Source organism: Lycium barbarum, chromosome 9, assembly GCF_019175385.1.
Source record: "Lycium barbarum isolate Lr01 chromosome 9, ASM1917538v2, whole genome shotgun sequence".
Taxonomy (NCBI): domain Eukaryota; kingdom Viridiplantae; phylum Streptophyta; class Magnoliopsida; order Solanales; family Solanaceae; genus Lycium; species Lycium barbarum.
In genome coordinates, this window is record NC_083345.1 from 122,190,539 (window position 1) to 122,218,211 (window position 27,673).

General features: G+C 33.0%; 4 protein-coding genes across 5 annotated transcripts; 2 read left to right on the plus strand and 2 right to left on the minus strand.

Moving 5' to 3' along the window:
• Positions 1-422: 422 nt before the first annotated feature.
• On the minus strand, positions 423-7,414 carry LOC132609773 (vesicle-associated protein 2-1-like). Of its 2 annotated transcripts, none has more exons than XM_060323922.1 (8): positions 7,277-7,414; positions 6,093-6,164; positions 4,748-4,818; positions 4,568-4,649; positions 3,754-3,863; positions 3,532-3,651; positions 1,792-1,866; positions 423-720 (listed from the first exon to the last, which is right to left on the minus strand). In XM_060323922.1, the coding sequence occupies exons 2-8, from the start codon at positions 6,148-6,150 to the stop codon at positions 565-567; spliced, it is 672 nt and encodes a 223-aa protein (XP_060179905.1). In that variant the 5' UTR covers positions 6,151-6,164; positions 7,277-7,414; the 3' UTR covers positions 423-564. The 2 variants fall into 2 exon arrangements, with proteins under 2 accessions (XP_060179905.1, XP_060179906.1); XM_060323923.1 differs by having other exon boundaries at positions 6,093-6,192; positions 7,277-7,325.
• Positions 7,415-13,882: 6,468 nt separating this feature from the next.
• Positions 13,883-15,261, plus strand: LOC132612288 (uncharacterized). Its single transcript, XM_060326586.1, has 3 exons — positions 13,883-14,133; positions 14,313-14,433; positions 14,869-15,261. The coding sequence occupies exons 1-3, from the start codon at positions 13,883-13,885 to the stop codon at positions 15,259-15,261; spliced, it is 765 nt and encodes a 254-aa protein (XP_060182569.1).
• A 112-nt stretch (positions 15,262-15,373) lies between these two features.
• On the plus strand, positions 15,374-16,071 carry LOC132612290 (uncharacterized). The gene is made up of 3 exons (XM_060326587.1): positions 15,374-15,479; positions 15,536-15,621; positions 15,754-16,071. Exons 1-3 carry the CDS (start codon positions 15,374-15,376, stop codon positions 16,069-16,071), a joined length of 510 nt encoding a protein of 169 aa, XP_060182570.1.
• A 2,514-nt stretch (positions 16,072-18,585) lies between these two features.
• LOC132609774 (shikimate O-hydroxycinnamoyltransferase-like) lies at positions 18,586-21,628 on the minus strand. Its single transcript, XM_060323924.1, has 2 exons — positions 21,123-21,628; positions 18,586-19,500 (listed from the first exon to the last, which is right to left on the minus strand). The coding sequence occupies exons 1-2, from the start codon at positions 21,591-21,593 to the stop codon at positions 18,874-18,876; spliced, it is 1,098 nt and encodes a 365-aa protein (XP_060179907.1). The 5' UTR covers positions 21,594-21,628; the 3' UTR covers positions 18,586-18,873.
• Between the last annotated feature and the right edge of the window lie 6,045 nt (positions 21,629-27,673).

Sequence of the window (27,673 nt, forward strand, 5' to 3'; positions counted from 1 at the left end):
ATATCCATTATGATGGGGTTGTGCGGCTTAAAGGACGGATTGTGTGCCGGTTGTAGCCTGTAGGTGACACACATTTACGATATTCGATACATCAAAGACCATGAGATATGAGGTTTCAACGGTTTTAAATCCCGACAAAGATAAAACACTGAGCGATTTCTTCTCACATGCCTAAAGCCTTGGTGCATAGACTTTCTCAGTACCTATATTGATGAAAGGCAAGAGATATCCGGTAGACCCTTATGTATTGTAGTAGTGGAGGTAAGATACATCTAATGAACAAGTCGAATTGCATGCAAGCTGACTTAAATACCGCCATTATAACAAAAATATAAAGTGACATTAGTCTAAACTCTTGTAATAGAACTTTCTCATTATTAGAGTCCCGATCAACTGAGAACATGAAAGGCTGCTTATCTATCTCCAGCAAAGAGATTGTATATATACAAAACAAATGATGAGAAAGGATTATCAAACAATTATAAGTTGATCAATTTACACAAAGTTAATAGAGCTAAGAAAGCTCTTCTCTTCCGGCTTCATTAGCACTAGAAAATTATACAATTAATTTGGAGAATGAAGAAACTCAGAGCTATTCTCTGATGGTGAAGACAGCAGTTTCAGCAGAAAGCCAACCATTAGGCCGATGACTCCCACAACAATTGCAAACCTTAGAGAGAAGCCTGGATCATTCCGATTTCTTCGTCTCTTCATAATTTCCTGCAAGTTAGAGAAACAGAAAATATGAGAATGGTGGCCAAAGATATGTGTAGAAGTCGATACAACAACGACGACTACACCTCAACCCGGGGAAGTTGGGATCATGGGCTGATAAGGCTACGGGTTCATCTGAACTAATAACTTTCGGCTACGGGTTATTAGTTATATATATAATATACATATATATGTAATAATCTACTTCAATCTCAACAGATATTAGATTTGGACTCATAATTTTAACATTACAAAGAATTCAATGCTAAAAATCTTAAAAGTTGAACCCATTAAATTTAAATCCAGGAGCTGCCTCTAGTTTGGGATAATCCTCACTATCCATGTAGCTCCATTTAAGTTCATATCAGTCCATTATTATATATCAAAAAATTAAATTACCCACTGATTCATCATTTTCTTGTCAAAGAGCTTATGTTCCAATTACCCATCCGAACCCGACTCTCTTGGACTAGCTTCTTTACCCTCACCCGTCCATGATGTAGGAACAATTTCCTATTTTGCACCACATCCGGGCCTTTAGTTGAAGATGATACGAGTTCAAAATTGAAGCAAGTAATTTATCAAACAAATCAAGTCATTGTCATTCTTGCTCACCGAAAGACGAGAAATTCCGAAAGGTTGGATACTTGTTTACTATTGTATACCTTAATATATTAGTGGCCAGCTTGATATCCTATCCTGTTCTTGTTTACATAATTGCTGCCTGCTCCTAATAAAGAAATTTCCTATAAACCAGACTTATCATGCTTTCCCTGCTAAAAGTGCAAACTTCCAGATTTTCTCTCCCAGAAACTAGTGTGTCATTTTTACCATTTTAAATCCAAAGAACTGCAATATAAGGCGGCTTACATGACCAATTACTGAGTATAATATATGAATTTGAATATATTATTAACCACTTATCATGTATTAATGAGGATTGCTCCAACTGGTTAATGTCGGCAGATTGAGGCAGCTTATGTTCTACTATTTACTGATTTAGACAAGCATATGCTCATCTATGAATTAAGTTGCAACTATACACATTAAAGGGAAAACATAAATAAGCTAACTAACCAGTTCCTGTAGTAGCTGTTGTGTTTGTCGGACAGCTGCATCTCTTTCATCTTTGATACGCTGCAATGCTTGATTCTATACCATCATCAAAATGGAAGAGTTTAGCATTAAAGTTGGCAATTCGCGGCTAGTCTATCCTCTATCTTTGTGTACACAGCTGGACTTGATCATTGCAGAACAGGAAATAGCATGTAAGCAGAAATTTTCCCCAAGTCTCACACGCAGCACTTAGAATATGCAATTTTGATTAGGAAAGTTTAAAAGATGCAGACACATGCACACAGGCTAGATATTTTCTCAAGTCTCGCAGAATATTCAATCACCGACTATGAAATGGGGAGCTTTGAATACTATGCCATTACAGATAGCCAGAGCTTAAATTGAGAGCTTAAAATTAACAGACTCTAAGCTATGTTATTTCATATTTGCCTTAAAAAGTGAGAAGCAAAACCATCACTTTTCAGAATCTTATCGCTAAATCAGGATATCAGGTAATTACTGCTTTAGAAAAGTCACTTCAATCTACTTTTTAAGGTTTTGTATTGCATAAGTGCTGAAATAAAGCAATCGGTGCTTCTGTAAAGTAACTCAAGACACACACTCTACATGTTTGGCCAGACTTCGGAGAGGATATAAAGCTTGTTGCAAACGAGACACAGAGAGAGAGAGAGAGAGAGAGAGTAACTAAGCGGAGTACATGGACTTTCTAGTGACTGTGAACTCTTAGATAACTGTCCCAAAAGAAATCCTGCTTCAAACATGGCCCTTTAGTGCTTCTTTTACTACCAAATGTGTCTTATATGGACATCTCTGTATGGTATTATAGGAAGTGTTCTAAAGGTGTAGATCCACAAGAAGAAAAGGAAGGGAATTGCTCATAATCGGCCCCTCAGGAACAAGGAACACAACCTTACAGGAAGTTTAACATCCATATTCTTTAGAAGCCCTTGACATCCTATTAGACAATTCAAAATACACTACTCTATCTTCACTACGCGTTTTGTGACAAAGTTCTCTTTCGATTCTTATTCTTATCGTGTGAGGGTATAATAGAATTAAACACCTAAACCTAAGGAGAAAACAGAAATCATCTTAGATATCTTTTTCTTATGTTAGAAATGTCCCTTAGGAATTATTATGAGCGAAAAATAGGCATGATTCAGGACAATTTCCCCCAGTGGATGAAGCATTGAGTTTGTGTATGCTCCTTTAAATCATGTCACATGGTACATATCTGCTCTTCCAAAACTGTAACCCCCATCATACTCTTACAGCAAGGACCTTATTCTAGTTTCTTCTCACTGCTCTCTTTGCTTTTCATTAGTATTATTCCTTAAATTCCCATCAAGAAATAACTTAACTACTTAAGAACATCTTATCACTGCCTCACTGCCACCATCAATTGAAGAAAGCGAGACACCAACATCCAACCATAAGCACAACTCATATCACAAAAACGAGCAGTCTCTGGCTGAGAAAAGTAGAAAGGCAAATATAAGAAGTTTATCGGTGAATAAAGGCAAATATAAGAAGTTTATCGGTGAATAAAAACACACAAGCCAAGTTTTCCAAAACTAAGAGAATATTACTGCATGCGTATAAATCTCAGCCACTAGTCATCATCTCCTAAGAAATTTAGCATTCGTATGGGAACACATCTATATATCCTTCGCAGGAAAGGCGAGGTTCAAATAAGCACTTGAAGTGGTAGAACAAAATGTGAGCAAAGTTAGAACTTACAGAGGTGAAATCAGAGCTTTGTTTAAACACATCTTCAGAATGTCCAGGAGATGAATTTGGAGATATGTAAACAACCCTAAGTTTGCACTCTTCTACAGTTCTTCCCCCATCCTTATTAAACTGGATATATCAAGATAAATTAATATAACATTTATAAAAACAATAATAATAATAATAATATCACAAAATAGGAAGAAGATTCTCTCCAGAAAAAATTCTTACAGTATCTGGAGGAAGTTTATCAATATCATTATTCACAATTGTGCTCTGTAGGAGGAATTTGTCCTTGCATTGCATATCTGGCGGGTACTCCTTTTGCGCTTGAAGGGTGACTACAGACACATCACAAATGTAAAGATCAATATAAAATGACAATCTGCCCCACTGAAAAGATAACGATCTCAGGAATAGAAATATAGATGATTGAGTAGGCAATTTTGATGCACTAACAAATAACATGACAGAAGAAGGAAATAGATAGTAAGAGAAGGTGTGTCTAGTTGACATCCCTTATTAACCAACTTCACTGATCTGATCAAAGTGAGAGGTATCATACAATGTTTCCCAAGTTACAGATGACTACAAATTGCACAAAATGTATGTGAAAAAATCCTAGATTTCCTTCTCTTTTTATTGGTTAATTAGTATAGTGATCCCACAATGGTAACACAAGTGAAAATCAATACAATATAAAAGAAAATTTGTGCAGGGTGACACTTTAAGCCATTAAATTATCTCTTCGTCATAATCCTGAAAGATTGATGTTCGTAGTCAACCTAAGTTAGGAGAGACAATCAACAAATTAAGTAAATAAATCTAAGACAACACTTGACATTTGTGCATATCTCTAGCTATATATGATCTATTGGGATAATCACACTTTATTTTCAGTCTTGTGGTATGCTTTGATTCAGTCTCTGTAGGAAATGTTAGGCCAACAGTGTTGTCCATATTCTGCTACAACAAGTTATACTATATATTTTTAATATAGAATAGTTCTATGAATTGCAAAGAACTTCAAGCTCAAGAAAGGCACCTCGAAGGAAACCTGAATCCCAGGGCTGTATAATACCAGTGTTTGGTCGGACAAAGTACTTCTTTGGAGAAGTAGTTTTCATCTATCAAAAAAAAAAAAGGTCATGGAAATGAGTTATGATAGTCCTTAAAAAAGAAATGAATGATTAATGGAATTTCTTCCAATTGAGGTGAAGCAGACCTTAAAAGCAACACATTGATCCGTGCTGTTTGTGACTTTAAGATCACAGTAGCTTTGTTTATCCAACTCAACTGAGACAGGAAATACCAGAACCAACCATGAGTTTGTATGACAGGTAAAAATATTCAAAAAGCATGTGATACAATTTTTGGCGAAGACCAAGATGCTTGATTCTCCAATAGTAACATTGTCATATAAATTGAAACAGGATAAAGAATATGACTTTGAATAGTTCATTCACCATATCCACTTCTCAAACATATCCTTAATGTTGTACAAAGAGATTATTTCACAACGTCTGTTTGTTCTTCTCTCCATTACGTTAAGCAACGTGTGTATCAGAGTTATCAAAATTACTCAAGAAATAGGCAGTCACTTTCAATTAAGCAAATCAAACTACAAGTTTCCTTATCACAGGAAAACCTATGGACAGAAATCCCAATATATAGGTGGACTACTAGATAGAATTTTACCGTGAGAAAAATTTGAAATCTTATGATTTTTTTTGCAAAATATGATTTTTTTTTTTTGCAAAAACATGGTTGTTTAATAAGTTTTTGCAAAAACATTTCTTTTTCTGAAAAAGTGGTTTGAGAGTGTTTTCCAAAGAAATGTGCTTTTCCCTAGAAAACAATCAAATTCCTCAACCAAAAAAAAAAAAAAACTACAATTATCCAATAACTTTTCTTTTTGCAAAAACTTCTTTTTCTTTTCCAAAAAATATTTTCGGAAACTTTTCTCACAAGTTTTCCAGAGAGTTCATTTTTTGGTCAATGTTGAATAAAATCAAATGAAAACAAAATCATTTCGCCCTATTTTAATTCCATTTCATCTAATTACACATCTTAACTCGTAAACCCAAACCATAACAATTATGGGAAAAGGGTCATATTTGCCCCTCTACTATTGAAATAGGTTTAATATTACCCTTCGTTAGACTATCAGTCCACATATGCCCTTAATGTTATACTATCGGTCCATATATGCAGTGGCTGAGCCAGGATTTCAACTAAGGGGGTTCAAAAATATAAAAGAGTAAGAAATGAGGAAGCCAAGGGGATTCAACATCTACTATTTGTAGATAAAAAAATGATTTTAACCTTGTGTATACATGGTAATTTTTCGCCGAAGGGGGTTCAGGTGAACACCCTGACCATCACTTGGCTCCGCCCCTGCATATATGCCCTTAATGTTATAAAAGTGGCTCAAATTTTCCCCCTTCCTCCGTTAACCTCGTATTGTCAATTCATTACACTATCCCTTCTTCTTCCACCACTACCCGACGTCACCAACAAGAATTCTTATCGTCTAAATAACAAATCAATAACAGAGATAGAGAAATTACATTGGAACCTGAGTTCCGGAGGATTAACAGATATCAACTGATTCGTACCACCACTCATGGTGAAACCGCGACCTGATCAATCAATCAATCAAATAGATCACTACAGAAAATATATCAAATCAATTACTACTACGAAAAAACACATAGAATAAACATACTAAGAACAAACAAACGGTAACAAAATGCGATAGAGAGAGATAAAAAATTGAAATTTCGTTTGTGACACCAAAATCTAATCAATTAACTACGAAAATCACAAACCGTAACGCCTATGTTGATCACATAAAATGCATCTAATAACGAACAAAACATACATCAATCGCGAGAAACAAATAGAAAACACAACAATAAAATGCATTACCTCAAAAATTGCTTCGATATATTTCGAACAGAGACATTTAAAAAAAAAATCATTGCAAAAATCAATTACTATGAAAAAACCCTAACGCTTATAATAATCACAACAATAAAAAAAAAAAAAGCAGCCCGGTGCACTAAGCTCCTGCTATGCGCGGGATCGGGGAAAGGGCCGGACCACACGGGTCTATTGTGCGCAGCCTTAGCTTGCATTTCTGCAAGAGGCTGTTTCACTAATCACAACAATGCATCTCAAAATTAACAAAATATATATCAATCACAACAAAAGAAAAAACATTTAAAAAAAAAATTAAAAAAGAAACTCAAAATCAAATTAAAGTGACAGAGAAATTTGAATAAAATTCGAAGTTGAGAAAAATGCATTACCTCAAAAAAGTGAAATTTTCCGTTATGAAACAGAAACATGATCAATTTTACTCAAATAAATTACTACAATAATCTATAGCAAAATCACAAACCCTAGCGCTTATATAATTAATGAAATTTGGAGTTGAGAAAAATACATTACCTCAAAATTTGCTTCAATATATTTCGAGCAGAGACAAAAAAAAATAAAAAATCGAAACTTTCCGTTGCGAAATAAATTATTACATAAAATCTAAAACAAAATCAATAACAACAATGCGTCTCAAAACGAACAAAACATATATCAATCGCCAGAAACAAATAAACAAAAAAAAACACAATTTCTTTTCGAACCTTAATTAAGAAAAATTGATGATTAGAGAATTGCGTAAGGATGAAAAAAAAAACTCAAAATCAAATCAATTTGAATGAAATTTGGAGTTGAGAAAAATTGGATTTACCTCAAAAATATTGTTTTGATAATTCGAGTTTAGAGAGAGAGCGAAAAATGAAAATTTTCAGTTGTGAAGATAATTTATAGAGGTGACACGTGGCAAAGGGGAGAGAGAAAGAGAGGTCCCGAGTCAAAAGGGTAGTTATGGGGGAGTGGGGTATAGCTTATCTGTCATCACAACTGGCTTCTAAGCTCTTTATATAAAATTTATTTATTTTTGAGATAATGGACGAAAATGTATTTGAACCGTCACTTTTTCGCAACCTGAATTATCAGGTGTTTATATTTCGTAACTGAACTATCACCATTAAAACACATCTCGACTATCAGCTGTTCTCTTTTCGTACCTGAATTGTCACTGTCGGTCGAGTTGACCTCCACGCGTCTGTTGTTGATAGGAGACAAATATTTGGCCAACTCATCATCTAGGTATGTTTTAATACAAAGAGAATAATAGTTTAGGAAGGTAAAAGGCTTAATGCATATGCAACCTCCTAAACTTGCCCCTTTTTTTTCTCTTTATTTTGGCACCTTAAATAAGTGTTGTTCCTATTAAACCCCTCAACTCGTCCTTAAGTTTGTCTATCATTAAGCATTAAGCCAAGGTAAAAGGAACAACGAATAATTGAGATGTGAAACTTGCGAGAAAATGAAATGATTAGTCCAGATGTGTTTTTGATCATTATGTCTATAATTTGTTTTAATTTCTTTCACTCGGTGCTCAATTTCTACGTTAGGATCAGACTAAGTTCGAGTTAGTACAAGAAAATCTCATATTGGAAGGAAAAACACTCAGCTATAAAGATGATGCCATAGCCAAGGCTCGAACCGTAACCTCAGATTAAGGATGAACGAATGCTTATGAGTCTATCGCAGTCTTTATTATTAGTTATTTATATAATTAGACGTGTCATTGATGTTCGCTTAAGGCTGGAATAATGGTCGTACCCAAAATTAGGTAACATTTCATTAGTTTATTTTGCAATTTTTCCTTTCTCATAAATAAAAGTTTTGTATTTTTATTAGTTTATTGGATAAGAAAGTGATTTGATACTAAAGAATTCTTTTAATGGTTGTGGACATGGAGTAAGACTATTTGTTTGGGGCAAGACCTAAACCCCGTAGATATTTAATTATGTAGTAGTAATATTTTATAAATTGATACTAAAGGAATTGTTTTAAAAGGTATGGACATGAAGTAAGACCATTTGTTTGGGGCGAGACGGTAATTCGGAGGATAATAAATTAATAAGATAAGCAAATAAATCACAAAAAATTAAATCACATATAAACATGTAAAATTCAAGAAAACTATAAAATTAGTGGAGAAATGTATATATGTGTATGAATATGCTAATATGTGCACAAATGATATTTGTTTTTCAAAATTAAAAGTGAAAGACGAAAAGATGCATCACACATATTCACTTTACAGACAAAGAGGCTAAGGGTACTCACTTATTTAATAAACGACAAAAAAATGCAATTATGAAATTAGAGCTTACGATTAAAAAAGGTTTTTGCCTTTAGATTTTATTTGGCTTGAAAATTTACAACGAGCTAACTTTTAAGTATCTAGGTATTAAAAAATGACATATTTTGTAATTTTAATTTCAATTTGGGAAAGTTTTATGGGCCTAAGCCCCAAATGAAGTAACAGACGCATCGATGATTGAGACTTACGCCCAATCAAATATTCGGGATTTACGTCCCATAATACATGAACTCTACTAGTTTACCTCGGTGCGTTTTTAGCTAGCCTTATCCAAGTGCCTAGCCAAAAAGAATGCCTTTAACAACACTACTATGAAATATATTATGGATGTCCAATACACAAATATAATGCTTCTCCTCCACCATCTTAATGGTTCCTCCATTTTCCTCCACTATCTTAATGGTTCCTCCATTTTCCTCCACCATCTTAATGATTCCTCCATTTTCTCATATATTGAATGCATATGTATCACTATAAATAGAGACATAAGTTTTCATATGAAATACACTTGTAACACATTTTGGAAGAATAGTAAAAATCTCTCCTCTTTTGTCATTCTATTTTTATGATTTTCATCCTTTAATATTGTGACTCTTTTAGCTTCATTTTATAACAACTAAAAGTTATTATTAAAAATATATGGAGGAAAGTTTAGATTTACTCCTGAGATACTCAATTTCGTTTTAGTTTGTTCTTTGTTAGACTTCCAACCAAGGAATCTTCACCAATCGTGTCATCATATTTGTCCTTCTTACTAATTGAGCTCCATCTATCTAATTTCATCTATATATATACTAACCATTTAAATTTGTTGCATAGTTAACACATACGTAGATGATGATACGAGCAATTAACTCTCTTCTTGGACTTCCTCTTTACAATCTTCTTCCTTCCTCTCAAGAACATTTCTTGAGCGCGTGCGTTTCTCTATCTCTTTCTCCATTTTTTAACTTTGATGTAACCAAAAAAAAAAAAAAACTCAAACTTGTATCGAGCCAAATAGCATCAAATTAAAGAATTGAATGGTTCTTTTGCCTTTACATATTTAGCGAGATATAGAGTGGTTCGAATGTATTGTAATTCGAACTCGTACTATCAAGAGGCATGGTTGGATTTCTATAATGATAGTCCAGATGTATTTTTGATCATTATTTCTATAATTTTTTTTATTTCTTTCACTCGGTGCTCAATTTCTACGTTAGGGTCAGACTAAGTTCGAGTTAGTACAAGAAAATCTCATATTGGAAGGCAAAGCATTTAGTTATAAAGATGATTTCGTCGCCAAGGCTCGAATCGTAACCTCGGATTAAGGATGAATGAATGCTTACGAGTCTATCGCAGTCTTTATTATTAATTGTTTATATAATTAGATGTATCATTGATGTTCACTTAAGGTTGGAATAATGGTCGTACCCAAAATTAGGTAACATTTCATTAGTTTATTTTGCAATTTTTCCTTTCTTATTAATGAAAGTTATGTATTTTTTATTAGTTTTATTGGATAAGAAAGTGATTTGATACTAAAGGATTAATTTATAGGTTGTAGACATGGAGTAAGACTATTTTTTTGGGGAAAGACATAAATCCCGTAATATTTAACGGAAAAGGGTCAAAATTACCCTTGAACTTTAAAAAATAGTTTATTCATACCCTTCGTTATACTTTAGGGCCAATTATACCCTTACCGTTATACTATGATGCCAATTATACCCTTATGTCTAACAGCTGCCACGTGACATCATCCCAACCCTTCAAAATTATTTTCTCCTCAAATAATTTTTTACCCACTAAAATAATCCAAATAGACCCGATTTTTTTTCCAACCAAAGTGATACGGACCCAACCCATTACCCCTAGGCTGGAAAACAAAATTCGGGTTGGGTTGGGTTATTTTAGTGGGTAAAAAATTATTTGAGGGAAAAATAATTTTGAAGGGCTGGGATGATGCGACGTGGCAGCTGTTAGACATAAGGGTATAATTGACTCCATAGTATAACGGTAAGGGTATAATTGACCCTAAAGTATAACGAAGGGTATGGATAAACTATTTCCCAAAGTTCAGGGGTAATTTTGGCCCTTTTCCGAATATTTAATTATGTAGTAGTAATCTATATATACATATACAACAGGGAAAAAAGATGTTGATGTGGCACCTCTCATAAGCATGATTCATATTTATTTCCTCATTTTTTTGAGATTCTTTCCTTATTTTCTGTCTAAATAAATATGTAAAGAAAAAAATACCTCATTTATCTTCTTTCATTTATTCCTTTGCTTAAAACGTTTACTCATTTATTCCTTTCTTTGAAACAAATTTACTAATTGATTAGTGAGCGTTACTGATTTTGTACGACTCCTTTGCACTTCTTCGATATCTCTCTAACTCTCTATATTCCTTCCTTCCTCTCTTGAAGAATAAAAAAAATATATAAGGAAGGAAGGAATAGAGAGAGTCAGAGAGGTGTCGACTCTCTATATTCTCTGACTCTCTATATTCCTTCCTTCCTCTCTTGAAGAATAAGAAAGTATATAAGGAAGGAAGGAATATAGAGAGTCAGAGAGATGTCGAAGAGGTGCAAAGGAGTCGTAAAAAATCAGTAACGCTCACCAATCAATTAGTAAATTTGTTTCAAAGAAAGGAATAAATGAGTAAACGTTTTAAGGAAATAAATAAATTAGTATTAATGAGAAGATAATAAGGTATTTGCTTTTCTTTCCCCACTCTTTGCTTCGTAAATTGTTTATGTGATTTTGATCTTCTTTGTTCCATAACTCTACTTTATTTCTTTGATTACTTGAATCAACTTTTGTACTTTATTTTATATCATAAGCAACTTAACATATCATTGTAAGCGGTTCAAACTATCTATCATATTATCTATCAAATATTATGGAAAAAAAGGTTCAAAGTATCAATCGTATTATCTATCAAATATTCCGAACTTTTTTTGGTTTGACCAAATTCAGCCCGACAAACCCATTTGGTCAGACCAGAGGCGGATCTAGGATTTAAATTCTAAGGGTTCAACATCTTAAATTTTTAGCAGTAAACCATTGTATTTCTAAAGTTATGGGTTCATATCTACTATTTATTGTAATTTTAGTAAATTTTTACACATAGATTTACAACCCGCATCGAAAGCTTGGAGTTCAATTGAACCTCAAGTTACAGTGCTCCATCCGCCTCTGTGTCAGACCAATGATGCTACTTTTTGCGAATGCAAACGCAAATTTTTCATAAAATTATAGCATTTGTAGTGATATGCAGTTTTATGGCTGAGAAGTGATTGTAGCAATGGTCATGAATGTAATAGGTCACAACATGATTGTCGAGGCATGTTGATGGATGAGCAGACATGGAAGAAGGTCCTTATCGAAGCAACATGCAATACAATGTTCCAGGACATCCAAAATTTGGCTACGAGAAATTTGTTGAGAAACTAAAGAAGCTTCTTGCTGGTGTGACTATTGTTGGTGTTTATTGCCTATAGAAACTTTTTGTTGGTCAAGAAAAACTTTTTGTTCATTTATATAAAATTATATCTTCTCAAGTGTAAAACTAATAACAATTTAAATATTTTTATTTGAATGATAGTTAGTAGCTGGAAGCAGGGGCGAATTTGTGTGTAAATTTTGAGTCACGTGAACATATGGTCACTCGACTAATCTCGATATATTATATGAATAATTCTGAAAATATATCTAATATTAACTAAGCGAATATATGATCATAATAGGTTAAGTGGAGCACTGGTCAAATGTTATTTTTATATTCTCAAGGTCATGGGTTCAATCCCAAACTTGGGCAGCTTTTTTAATTTTTGCTATTATTTTCTAAAGCTACCTTTTTACCTTCCTTTTTTATATTATTACTCAAGTAAAAAAGTGTTTTTACTTCGTAGTGCATCATATACTTTTCTTTCTTTTATTTCTAATTATACGATGTCCCAAAAAGTGTAAAAAAAAAAAAAAAAAAACCTCCATGGCTGCACTGCAATGATGAACTCATGAGTCATGACAATCAAGAAACTTAGAAACTCATAGTTGATAGCTAAGCTGCACGCCAACAATGAACCCACCAAAATCCATCAAGTAAAATTAAGTCCCAAGTTTGAAAAGGCAAAATCTATTCTCCATTCCCATATTTATTCTCTATTATAATATTATTCTCTAATCCCAAAACAAAATATCTCAGAACAACAAGGTATCCGGTAAGTCTTGAATTCGAATTTCGAACACCCTTTTGGTCTTTTTATTGATTTTTGAATTTGGGTTTCTGAACTTTATTGGTTTTTTTGAGTTTTTAAATTTTGGGGTTTATGGGTTTTGACTTTTGAAAGCTTATTTTCTTGGTTCTTTTGAATTTTGGGGTTTATGGATTTTAAGGAATTTGAAAAATTTTCATTTTTAGGTTGGAGTCATCATTTTTCTTCGAAGGAGAAGTACCATATGCACTGCAGCCGTAAAGTTTTGGACCTCGTGAATCGTATTTGCACTAAATTTCGAGCTTGATAGACGGTAATGAACATTTCTCTATAATTTTGAATGCGAAAGGGGTGTGATTCCTCTAATTTATTATAAATGTGGAAGGATGTGATTCCCTTATATTTGAATGTGAAAGGGGTGTGATTCCTCTATTTTATTATAAATTTAGAAGGATTTGATTCCCTTATTTTTTATGCGAAAGGGGTGTGATTCCTCTATTTTACTACAAATTTAGAATGGTGTGATTCCCTTACTTTTGAATGCGAAAGAGGTGTGATTACTCTATGTTATTACAAATTTGGAAGGGTGTGATACCCTTATATTTTAATGTGAAAGAGGTGTGATTCCCCTATTTTATTATGAATTTGTAAGAGATAAATTTGTGACTAAGTTGAATAGTTATTAAATTTGCAGGAATCAAAATGGATTAATACGTGACTAAGTTGTACATTGGACAACCAAGTTCTAGTAGCCGTCCATCCGTTAGTTCGCGTATAGCTCCGGAAATTCAAAGTGAGACACTTTCACCCCCTCCTTCAAATGTTGATTGTAGTCTTGAGTTGGGCTCTCTTGAACGTGATCCCAAAGAAAGTAATACCCATTTTTCAGTTCAATCCTAATATTCGAGATAAAATGAGGAGATATGATATTGAGATGGGGCCTTATCAATCGGAACTGATAGTATTTCCTAAAACTAAGTTTGGGGACAAGATGCGTCAATTTAATCCTGATTGGTATAAGCCTCCATATTCTAGTTGGTTGGAATATAACATAAAAGACGATGCTGCATTTTGTTTGTATTGTTATTTGTTCAAGAATGAATTTGAAAGTCGTGGTAATGCGGGGAGAGCATTTGTAGATGATGATTTTAGGAGGGAACCATGGTCCGTCGAGACTTAAAATCACAAGTTGGTGAAGTAACTAGTACTCATAATAAATGTTTTAATAGGATTCTAGATTTGAAAAATCAACGTCAATCGATTTGAGTTTCTTTTTCCAATCTCAATGAGAAAGACAAGATTGATTATCGAATTCGCTTAAATGCCTCGATTAATGTGGTAAGGTTTCTCCTAAGAAATGCATTATCATTTCGTGGTCATGATGAGAGTGAAGATTCCGAATACAAAGATCTTTTTCTTGAACTTTTGGAATTTCATGGAAGCAACCGTCCAGATATGGAAAAGGTAATATTACAACTTGCTCCAAAAAATGATATGATGATTTGTTCGACAATTCTAAAGCATATCGTGGATTCTTGTGCTAAATAAACAATTAAAGCTATCATCAAAGACTTGGATGGTTTTTATTTTGGTATATTAGTTGATGAATCAAAGGACATCTCACATAAAGAGAAAATGGTCCTAGTCTTGCGATATGTTGACAAAAGTGGAGAGTTGATAGAGAGCTTTTTGGGCATTGTCCATGTGAGTGATACATCTGCAAGATCATTACAGAAAGCAATTTATTCTTTACTTGAGGATCACTCGCTATGTTTATCAAAATTACGTGAACAAGGTTACGATGGAGCTAGTAATATGCAAGAAGAAAAAAAAGGCCTAAAATCTTTGATTTTGCAAGATGCTCCATCTACATATTGTATTCACTATTTTGCTCATTAGTTGGAATTACCACTTGTCGTTCTGTCTAGAAAACACTTCGATGTGAAAAATTTATTTTATGTTGTCACTAATGTATTGAATACTATTGGAACATCTTTTAAGCGTAGGGAATTACTTCGACAACACCAAGTGGAGAAGTTGGAAGAATTGCTTAAAGCCGGAGAAATTTTTACTGGGCAAGGATTAAATCAAGAACGTGGTCTCCAACGACCGGGTGATACTCGTTGGGGATCTCATTTTAAGACCTTGAAAAATTTCATGATTATATTTTCTTCAATTGCTAATGTGCTTAAAGATATGAAAGAAGATTCTCCACTCAAGCTTGATAGACTTGTAGCAGGAAATCTTTTGGATAACATTCAGGAATTTGAATTTGTCTTATTTTGCATTTGATGTTCAAGATGTTGCTTTTTACAATTGCATTGAACAAATCTTTACAAAAGTAAGATTAAGATATTGTCACTGCTATGGAGTTTGCTTAACCTTGCAAAGATAATTGCAAAAAATGAGAGAAAGTGAATTGGAGTCTTTAATGGATGACGTTTATTCATTTTGTGGAAAACATGAAATTTTGATTCCCAAAATGGATGATGACTATCCAAGATCGAAGTGTAAGAGGCCCGGAGTTTCATATTTACATCACTTTCATGTGAAGTATTTTATGCAGTTATTGATTTGCAACTTCAGGAGCTCAATAATCGTTTTGATGTTGTGACTAGTGACTTACTCCTTGGTATGGCTAGTTTGAATCCCGTTGATTCATTTGCTAATTTTGACAAGAACAGGATAATGAAGTTGGCCGGGTATTACATAAGTGAGTTTGGTGATAACCAACTTCGAGATCTCAGTTACCAGCTTAATAGTTCCATTGTCTATGCTTGACAGCGTGATAGCAAGTTTCTCAACTTGAAGTGGATTAAGGATCTTGCTATTGTGATGGCAAAAACTAAATTGGATCAAACTTGGTCTCTTGTTTATTTACTTGTGAAGCTGACATTGATTTTACATGTTGCTACTGCAAGTGTGGAAAGAGCATTTTCCATAATGAAGCTCATAAAAAATGATCTGCGCAATCGCATTGGTAAAGAATTTTTAAATGGTTGGCTAGTTTGTAAGATAGAGCATAAAGTATATGCAACTATAAGCAATGATGCTATTATGGATCGTTTTCAAAGGATGAAGCCTCGTCGAATACAATTGTAATAGAAGGGTTGTTTAGTTTTTTGGATTTAACTTGAGTCTTATGATAGACCCTTGGATTTGTTAGCTCTTTAGACTTATGATAGGTTTTTGTTATCTTCGTATGAGTTGATATTTCCTCTTCTTTTATAACTATGCATCTCTTTGATGCCATTGTAATTATAAAACAACTTACTTCTTAAAAAAATGTAATTAATTATCTTTTGTTCGGGAAGTCGATGTCCCCATAAAAAAATTATATCTTATCTTAAAGCAATGGTAAACCCATCCTCATAAAATCCTGAATTCGCCTCTAGCTGTGAGATGATACTTACAAATTTTAATTTTACCTTCTCATTTATACTCCTTATCATTCTTAATTAGATAAAGTTTAGATAGTAAACTTCATTCTAATTTCTTTGGTAGAAACAAATTAAATGCTTTAAGCTATATGCATGTAGGAGTTAATAACTATATCGTCATTAGACTCATCTATGATAACAAATTTGTTGTAATTTTTCTTTTTTCAATACATCTATAATTTTTATATTAAAAATAAAATAAAATATCATTCACAACCGTGCGAGGTTAAATTTGATAGTATTTTATAAATGGATACTAAAGGAATTGTTTTAAAAGGCGTGGACATGAAGTAAGACCATATGTTTGGGGTGAGACATAAATTCGGTGGATAATAAATCAATAAGATAAGCAGATAAATTTATTATGCAGATAAATCACAAAAAATTAAATCACATATAAGGAATTGTTTTAAAAGGCGTGGACATGAAGTAAGACCATATGTTTGGGGTGAGACATAAATTCGGTGGATAATAAATCAATAAAATAAGCAGATAAATTTATTATGCAGATAAATCACAAAAAATTAAATCACATATAAAAATATAAAATTCAAGAAAACTATAAATTAGTGGAGAAATGTATATGTGTGTATTAATATGCTAATATGTGCACAAATATTATAATAATATTTGTTTTTCAAAATTAAAAGTGAAAGATGAGAAGATGCATCACACATATTCACTTAACGGACAAAGAGACAAAGGCTACTCACTTGTTTAATAAACGACAAAAAAATGCAATTATGAAATTAGAGCTTACAATTAAAAAAGGCCTTCGCCTTTAGATTTTATTTGGCTTGAGAATTTACAACGAGCTACCTTTTAAGTATCTAGGTATTAAAAATGACATATTTTGTAATTTTATTTTCAATTTGGGAAAGTTTTATGGGCCTAAGCCCCAAATGATGTAATGGACGTATGGATGATTGAGACTTACTCATAATCAAATATTCGAGACTTCCATCCCATAATACATGAACTCTACTACTTTACCTCGGTGCATTTTTAGCTCACCTTATCCGGTGCCCAGCCAAAAAGAATGCCTTTGACAACACTGCTAAAACTTACTCTTAAAAATATATGGAGGAAAGTTTAGATTTACTCCTGAAATGCTCAATTTCGTTTTAGTTGCTCTTTGTTAGACTTTCAAGCAAAGAATCTTCACCAATCATCTCATCATATTTGTCCTTCTTACTAATTGAGCTCCATCTATCTAATTTCATATATATATATATATATATATATATATATACTAACCATTTAAATTTGTTGCATAAGTTAACACGCAGATGATGATATGTCCAATTAACTCTCTTCTTCGACTTCCTCTTTACAATCTTCTTCCTTCCTCTCAAGAACATTTTGTGAGCGCGTGCGCTTCTCACTCTCTCCATTTTTTAACTTTGATGTAACCAAAAAAAAAAAAAACTCAAACTTGTATCAAGCCAAATAGCGTCAAATTAACGAATTGAATAGTTCTTTTGCCTTAACATATTTAGCGAGTTATAGACCGGTTCGAAGGTATTGTAATTCGAACTCATACTATCAAAAGGTATGATTGGATGGATGTGACTCATCCATTCTTAACCAGAGGTCCGGTTTAAACCTAAAAATTGAGAAATCCTGACAATAAACATTTCTCCCTTAAATGAGCTTGATTTAATCTTAAACTCATTTGTCATGGTCCAAATTGACGTATTTTGGTCGTTGTAGTGCTTCATTGCTCACCAAGCATATGCTTAATTACTTATACCACTACAATATAGTAGATTGGTATATAATATGTTGAGAGCTACGTTGTATTGTAACTTGGGATTCTTTGAGAGCTCCAAAGAAAGGTCATATGATAAAGCAAATTTGAACAATTCTTATTGTAAATTGTCTCACCAATTAGCTAAGCAAATGCGGTTCCTCTTTAGGTGAACTTCTCCTTTTATTCTTAGTCTACTGGAGGATATTAGTTACCATTTTTAATTGTTTTTTCACATCCAATACCTGCGCATTACTTACATGTCTGCCACTGAAAACATCATTTGATGTAAACGTCGGATGCGAGTAAATTATAATTCTCTATAAAACCCTTTACTAGAGATATTGTTATTATTAACATTTTTCCTAGTGTGCTTGACAACTATGTACATTCTTTGTGAGATACACAAAAGCTTGGACTTCAAAATATTATCAAAAGAAAATAATTCATTTTGAAGAATACAAACAACAACGATAACATATCCAGATCTTACCCCTATCTTTGTGGAGTAGAGAATATACATGACAAAATATTTGATAACTAAATAGTACAACCAATTTCTTTAAAGCAACTTCAGAAGAGAAAAGCAATATAATGTCTACCAAAAACCCAAAATAGCAATGAAACAAAAAAGCAAAGAGTTCTCTCTTTTTTTTCTTTTTTCTTGGTGGGGTAAATTAGTACAACTTTTTCATTAACCTCAATCTCAAGAATCTAATTAGACACTGTAATTATAATGTTTAGTTCAGAGCTGTCTTCATTAGGAGTTGGAGTAATCATCACAAGATCTTGATCATTTTCTCCAATAATAATCCAACATGAAACATGAACAGCCTTATTTCCTTCATTAAATCTCACTTGATCAGCTCCCAAATCATCCCAATTTCCTGACATTATAGATAATCCACTTTCCCCCTTAATTATCTCCTCTCTTGAATAATTTTCCACCTTTACATTTTCAAAATTCTCATTCACTAAAAAAGTGAAATTTGAAGAAATTTTTTTACCAATTTTTCCCTCTGTTTCTCCAACACATTTTGATGCAAGATTCTTGAGGAATTCATTGTTCATTTTCAAGGGGTTTTTGGGATTCTTGAAAATTAGAGTTTGAGTGATTTGGTTTATTGTTTTTGGGCTAGTAATAGAGAGATTGGGTGAAGAGCCAATTTTTGTGTAATTTGGAGTGTAAAATGCTGGTATTTTTGGTGAGTCAATTTGTGACACAAGGTTGTTGTGAATTTTGGACCACATTTTCAAGAAACTTGTCATGACAAAAGGGTCTGCTAGAAATAGGCTGCAACTTATCCCAATTGAGTATCCTCCACACTTGAAATTTGTCACCTGAAAATGAGCCAGTGGAAAACTTAACATTGAAAAGTTTATCACCTAAGCTCCTCCCTCTTTTATTACAATTTGTATGACACTACTATTATGGAAGTCACATGTGGATCTAGTGCATGTCATCTTAACCCAACAATTTTGATGATGAACTTGTAATTTTGGATCAGCCCTATACATGATAAAAATTAATAAATAACTACAATTAATCTATTTCGAAACCACTAAATCAAATGAGTTGTGCCAGAATCCCGAACTCGAATCATAATGTTCAAATAGTGGGTTCGCCTCAAGAAAGAGTTATAGAAAAGACATTTATAGCTTGTTTCGCCAAAGCTTCTAGGAAGTCAATTCTTTTTTTATATAAAAGTTCTTAATTTAGAGAGCTGAATTGTTTGTCGTCCAAGCGTTTAGGAAAAATATAAGTGGTTTTGAATAGTTGCACCAGCTATTTTTTAGAAACTGAAAAAGTAGTTTTTCCCTAGAAGTCATTCTGGAGCTTTTGTTAAACATAAATTAATCATCTAATATTGACAAAAGTACTTTTTAAATTAATAAGCCAAATACAAATTACTATTTTCCAAACAGAATAAGCAAAACTTAGAAATTTGGTCAAAGAAATACTAGTAAACTGCCTTACAAGAATTTCCTTACATATTATGGTTAACTTACTACATATTCAGCGTATTAAAGAATTTGAATATTGTCAGGTTATTAAGGGATTGTTATAGGTAACTAGTCATAGAAAATGAAAGAGATCTCAAAATGAAATTAGCAACTCGAAAATTAAGGTAAATTACTAGCTATAACATGTCAAAATGCACTACGAGTGTGTTTACTATAGAGAAAAACACACTCTCAAAAATATTTTTCAATCTTCCCTGGTTTAGTTGGTCAAAATATTTCGGAAAGTATTTGCTCTAAGAAAATAAGTTTCTTAAAAATCAGGAAAAATGATTTCCAAAATGAAAGTAAGAAAAACAAGTTTCATAAATGGTATTTTAAGTTAATTGTCTCCTCCCACCCTTAACACCTCCAACCCCCACCCTTGATGCCCACCCCACCACCGACAGCCAACTCACCACCCACCCTGACCCCTACTCCCATAGTACTTTTTTCCTAGATTACGTACATGGGCGGCCATGGTGGTAGTTACGGACTACGCCAGAACTCAGTAACGTTGACTCAAACTCTGTCTTTATATTAAAAGATTCATTTAATATGCATAAATAATTCCAGTAGAGGGAAAAATATAATTTAGAACACATAAACTAAAAATTCTAGCTCTGTCTTTGATTGCGTTTAAATGCTCTCAAGACTGTACTTACCGAGTATCAAAAGATAAGTAAGAAAATCACTTATTTTTCAAAAGTATAATTTCCTTCATAGCAAGCACATTTTATTAGTGAAAAAACTTCTTCAAACTGAGTGTAAATCACAGCAATAGCATACTCAATATAATTTTATAAGTGAAGTTTGGAGAGAGTAAAATGATACATATCTTACCCCTACTACCTATGTGGGGCAGAGAAGCTGTTTTAAAGATAAAGTAAATTATGAAACAGAAACTTATACATATATGAACAAGAATCTAATCACTATGCTAAGTCAAGTCTTGAGCATACCTGGACATAGAAAAGAGGAGAAAACTGAGGACTTGTTTCATGAATATCCTCCCAAAAAACAAGCTCATTTTCCACATTTTCCTTCTTCTTGAGTTCAATAAAATCATCCATATTCATTGGATAATTAGCCTCAAGCATTCTAACACCAGAATCATTTGAAACCAATTCCAAATTATCATCCTCTAATTTTCTTAATCTTCCAGCAAATATTGGACTTTCAACTATTGCACTTCCTAGTGACTCCTTAAACCAACCCGCAACTATCCATCCTGAATCCGTCTCTGACACCTTGTTATAGTATAAAACCATGTGAAACCGCCTTTGTAAATCGTCCGAGCAGAGATTTTTGGATAGCGAGATTCGCCTGGAGAACCGTGGATCGGTTATCTTCAATGGTATCACAGTTTGGATTGCTTCAACTTGCAACTTGGAGGAAATATTTGCAGCTCCATTTCCATTGCAAGTTGCCATGTTTTTTTTTTAAAAAAAAAAAACTTGAACTTGTCACTATATGTGTGACGTTGCTAGGCTTTATATAGGTAAATTGGAACACCTCCCCCCACTCACACCCACCCCCACAACCAAAATAGAATAGCTAATAAATGATTAGTCTTGTTTTTCCTTATTTACGAAGACAAGACAAGATAATAGTACTCATATTTGTTCCGTAAAACGTGAATAGTATCTCAAAAGGAAGAGTTTCTCATTAATTAAAAACAATTTTTCTTCCATTTTATTTGTGTGGTAAATTTGCCTTGCTACGTGCAAGACATACGTGAGGCTCGATCTAAGTCGTTTTTTCGTAATCTTTTCTTTATCTATTATTTATATTTTTTTCTTACCTTACTTTGACCATATAATTTCTTGTTCCTTTTTGTTTGAACAAGTCAAATATTCTGATATTTCATATACCTAACCAAAGTCTTAACTGTTGAGCCCACAGAAATTAATACATATGGTTATTTTAACCCAAAATAATTAATACATATGGTTTTTACAATTTTGTCACGCAACGGAGCCGCCGTTATAATTACGAGGTGGCAAAATTTGATTGCTCTAACTCAAATATTGTATATATGTTGAAAAGTTTAGTTAGTATGTATAAATAATCTATTTATAACCTAGAGAGCTACTAAAAAATTGTGGCTCATATAAACTAAAAATCTTGATTACACTTCTGGCTTAATTCAATAAATTCAGCGATTTGCTCCTTCAATTTATGTTGTTTCTGCTCCGAGAAGAGTTTGTTGAATATTGAAGAATACTTAGTGAACTATTAGTAAGTATTTGTAGGGATACTTCCTCTGTCACAAAAATAAGTGTTATCTTAACAAAAATCATATTCATTAAGAAATTAATAAATACAATGTGAACTTTAATAAACTATCCCTATTTATTAGATTTTTTTTAGAATTGATTAATACTCCCTTCATCCCAATTTATGTGGCACTTTTTGTTTTTCGAGAGTCAATTTGACTAAACTTTGAAGCTAAATTAGATAAGATTATCTCAATATTTTAACATTAAAATTTATATATTCGAAAACTACTTGAGAAGTACTATAATTTGCAACTTTTCTCATATCAATTAGAGGAAAAATACATCTTAAAATGTCAGTTAAAGTTCATGCAGTTTGAATCTCGAGAAGCGAAAAGTGCCACATAAATTGGGGCAGAGGGAGTATTAAAAAAGACGAGGAAAAATACATCTTAAAATGTTAGTCAAAGTTCATGCAGTTTGAATCTCGAGAAGCGAAAAGTGCCACATAAATTGGGGTAGAGGGAGTATTAAAAAAGACTACTTCTTTAATGTGAAAGTCATAGTTGGAAACACTTGTCAATTTTTGTCTTGAATTCCTGAGACGACACATATTTTGGGACAATTTTTTTTTTTAAGATGACACTTATTCTGGACGGACGGAGTAATTAGTATCACTACAAAAAAAGGGATAATTTGTGAATGTTGAAAGTTGCAATTCACGGAGATTTTAGCCTCTTTTAGTAACTAGCAGAGACTAAAACCTTCGCGAATTGTAACTTTTAACCTCCGAAACTAATTTTTTTGTGGTGTATGTCTCAAGCTTTGGGGACTGTCATAATTCTTCAATGACTTGGACAATAAATTCATACCTAAAATCTTTAATACATAAATGAACAACCTCTAGATCTTTCTTGAAAATGAATACTACAAGGAACACAAGAAGAAGAAGAAAAGTGGATGATAACATTGCAGGTGATCTGTCGCTTTCATGTCATAAATTGGATCTCTGAATAAGATTATGGCAAATATTATTAGTCTACTGATACCGCACACCTAACATCATTTAAGACGTTGTGGTGAAATTTTAATATCTTTTGTCGGAATATATATCACGCATTTATGTTGAGTGTCCTCCCAAACGGTATCTATTTATAATAATTTAATGCATGGCTCTATTAACAAAATTTTAACAATTTTAGCAGCCAGACAGCTACTTTTTCTTTTCTTTCTTATTCTTCTATTAAATTAAGAGCATACCATTAAAATTTAAAAAATAATAAAATATATGTCATAGAAAATTGAATATTTATTGCTTGTTTAAAGAATACTAATGTTGAATTTGAAAAAGAAAAAAAAAGAGTTGAAGAAAGCGAGGTGCGTCTATTGATTTTTGAAGGTTTAAGTTGAATTTAACCGCCGGAAATTATTGGAATTGGGTAGGGGTGTCAATGGTTCTCAAAAAATCGACGTAACTGACCGAACCGAACCGATTTCTAGGTTTTCTTTATTAAAACCGACGGTTTTTATGAAAATTTGTAATCGTACCAAATAATTGGATTTGTTTTTAATTTTATAAAAATAAACCGAAAAAATACCGAACCTTACCGAATTAATTTATATGTGTAAAATATATTCTATATATTAGATTTAAATATAATAAAATATTAAAAATTTTGTCTTGGGTTCGGGATAATGAAATAATTAACACCAAAAGTTCCAACATTGAAACCTATTATACAACTCCGATTGAAATTAAATTAGTTCTAGCGTCTCGAGTAGTAACTAGCTTGCAAGCTACAAGGTATTCCAACGATCTTGGATAGAAAGTTACAAAGTATTAAATATATTTCCTCTCATATGATTTTAAATTTCTCTTATTGGATAATTAATCTTAGTAGTCTCAGTTCTTGAGTCCATCTTGATTGATTTTTGTTCCCTCGTGCGATATAAATTATACTTTGAGTCTTTGCTTGACAATGTTTTACACTACCGTAAAATAGTGGGATCAATCTTTATTCTTGTCGTCTTTCATGTTTTCTTGATTCATCACCTTTTAAAAAGTAAAAATGTCTAATGTCCTATTGAAATATGCATGATATCGTGTCTTTAACTTTTACTAGTGACTATGACGTGATGTTGTTTTGTTTAAAAAAAAAAATTAACCGAACCGTACCGATACCGAAAAAAATCGAGATGATGGGATGGTTTCGGAAAGTCTAATTTTGGTTCTACAAAATGAAATATCCAAAAAATTGGTATGGTAAATTTTTTATAAAATAACCATCCGAACTGTACCATTGTACCATTGACACTCCTAGAATTGGGTTTAGAAGGTTGTACATCAAATTTGCAGTCATTAATTTGAACCAATTTTGAAGCAAGAACGTGTTTGTGAATTTTTTACACTGCAAGTTATAGCGACCCATCAGGATTTGTATCAATCTTGAATATTTGTCAGGATTTGTGGTAAAAGAAACTAGTGATTCGTAAGGATTAGGCAACAATCCGTAAGGATTTGTGACGAAACAAGTTCCGCTAATCAATTTGAAATTCGACAAAATTTGTGATCAAAACTCAAGCGTAAGCCTATTTGTGCAAATCTCTTAGGGGTGTACATGGACCGAGTTGGTTCGGGTTTCTCAAGCACCAAACCAGACCAAACCAATTGTGTCGGGTTTTTGAATTTATAAACCAAACCACCAGAAGCCAAGTTTTCAACTTTGGGTTTTTCGGATTCTTTTGGTAAAGTCTTCATACAAAACATATAATTTGCGTTTCAAATATTTCGTTAGTCATTGTAATACAACTATCTAATAAGGTGTATTTTAAGAAAATAACATAAATGTGAGATGAGTGATGACATTATAATTAAAAAAAAAAAGATAATGAAATCGCATAGGATCAGGTGTGTCATGTTTCCCTAGGGTGCTCGCATGAGTTCAATATTTTTCTTTTTGAAAGGTTAAAGCCAATTTTTGCAGTAATTAATGTAATTGTTTCAATTTACCCTTTGGTATATTTTATATTTTGAAAGGTTAAAGGCCTGATGTAACCTATATGGCCAATGTGGTTTAGCTTTTTTTCTTTCTCAACATGGCAGTAGATTTTTTTTTTGGTAAAGAAAGACCCAAAACAGATTGAAAGAGTGAATGGATTTTTGTGTGATTGTGAATGATTATTCAAACAACAAGAAGTTGATCTTTTATTAGCGTTTTTATTTTGATTTGGGTTTTATTTGAGTTACTAACATCTATACACTAACAAACTTATTTGACCATTCAAGATTTTAAGTTCAAGTTTGAAATAATAATTGAAAGACCAAACGATGAAATATTTATAAATAACATTTCAAATAAATTTTTGTATAAAATATTTTTTTTTAAATTATACACATGTAATGTCGGGTTGGTTTGGTTCGGTTTGATTTTTTTTAGTTTAACAAATCAAACCAATTTTTTTTATTCAAATAAGATAACATTTGTATTCCATCCAAAAGTATCAACATTTTTTTGAATGCTGATGTGAAACTTTACAGGTAAAGCCAAAAAACAGTGGCCAGGAGGTAATGGTGCTAGTTACAATTTACACATTGCCTAGAAAATCTATCAAATCACCTACTTCCCCCACTATATCTTGTTTACACCAAAAATAAAAGAAACTAAGACACTTCATTTTAAATATCTTGATGGAGTTAGCTTTATCTTCAAATTGTCTTGAGTTTCTTTCCTTCCAAATTGACCCCCTGATAACGTCCAAATCCACCCTATTAATTAGAATGGGCACGGTCGTATGCAAATATATTTACCCAACTATGAGTCGGGGTCGAATCCCACAGAGAACAATATGTAGGCGATTAGGAAAAGTAGGAATTTTCACCAATGATAGCTAAAGCCAAACGATGGATAATATTTTGGTTTTGTTTGAGAGAAAATTATAGCTAATGCAAAAATGTAAACTAACCTAGAAAGCAAGTAAAATGATCAATGACCACAAGCATGAATACAAGGGAAACTACGCTCAAGTAACGATCCAATGTACTTCATGATTTACAAATAATGGTGAGTTTATATTACTTAACCTCGGATAATGACTCTAAATTAGCTTCTTCCGAAGACCAACTAGACTACCTAATTGAATATCCCTAAAGCAATTAGGAGCATTAAGAACACCCGAATATGGCTACAAGTGGTGTCGCCTATTCCTAGGTCGATTTCCATTAGATGAGGGTTAACGCCCCAAATTCTTGTTAATTAATCTTTCCCAATCCCGAATTTGCCTCTTCCAAGTTTAAACCGAAATAAATGGGCAAGTCTTAGGGTTAGCTACTCCCTTAAGAATCATTCAAAATGAGATTAATTAAAGAAACAATAACTCACTTCATTAGGAATAAAATCATTCAACACATAAGCAAAACAAGAGATTCAATCCAAACTTTAATCAAGAATACTTCCATAAACGAGATTCAAGTATTGAAATGAAATACTACACACATAAATATTCAATACAAAACAAGAAATTGAAGAAAGGATTAAGAATATCTCATTAAAGTGCTTCCAATCTTCTCCTCCAATGTGTTGGTGTGAAATCCTAGCCTCCAAGGACTTGTGTTGAGCCAAAGATATCTGATGTTTTGCCCTAATTTTCTATTTATATGAACTGGAATGGAAGAAATCGTCAAAACCCAAGTTCTGGTCGAACTGGGCAGAATTTCCTTCTACGCGAACGCGCCACGTTTCTGCGCGAACGCATAGAATCACGCGATTCCTTCAGCGCGGTGGCGTGTCCTTTCTACGCGAACGCGTGGACTTAATAACGCGCGTGGGCGCGGTCGCGTGGGTTACCTGCGCGAACGCGCAGAGTCATTTTCCACGAAATTTTCCAGAACCTTCAGTTTGTTTCCAGTTTTGCAGCTTTTTTGCTTGTTTTCCACACTTTGGCTCTAGGGACCCCGTATTACCTGAAACATACTAAAAATCACGTAAAATAACATAGACTTGCTTAAAAACAAGTAAAACTTATAGCCGAAAAGCGTCAATTGTGGCGTAAAATCACGCCACATCACCCCCAAATACAAGCTGGAATGGACTACCACCAATCTTCCTTTGTCTTCCTTCTTCCAATTCCTTCCCAGTTGCATAGGACTTCTAGAGTTGATCTTAGTAACACCCACTTCACCCCTAGGATACAAAAGAACATGTGCCACAGATGTGCAGTTATCTGACAATGTAGGAATAAATGCTCATTTGTTTCTGCATCTTTCCCACAAAGTAGGCATCTTGAGCATATCTAAA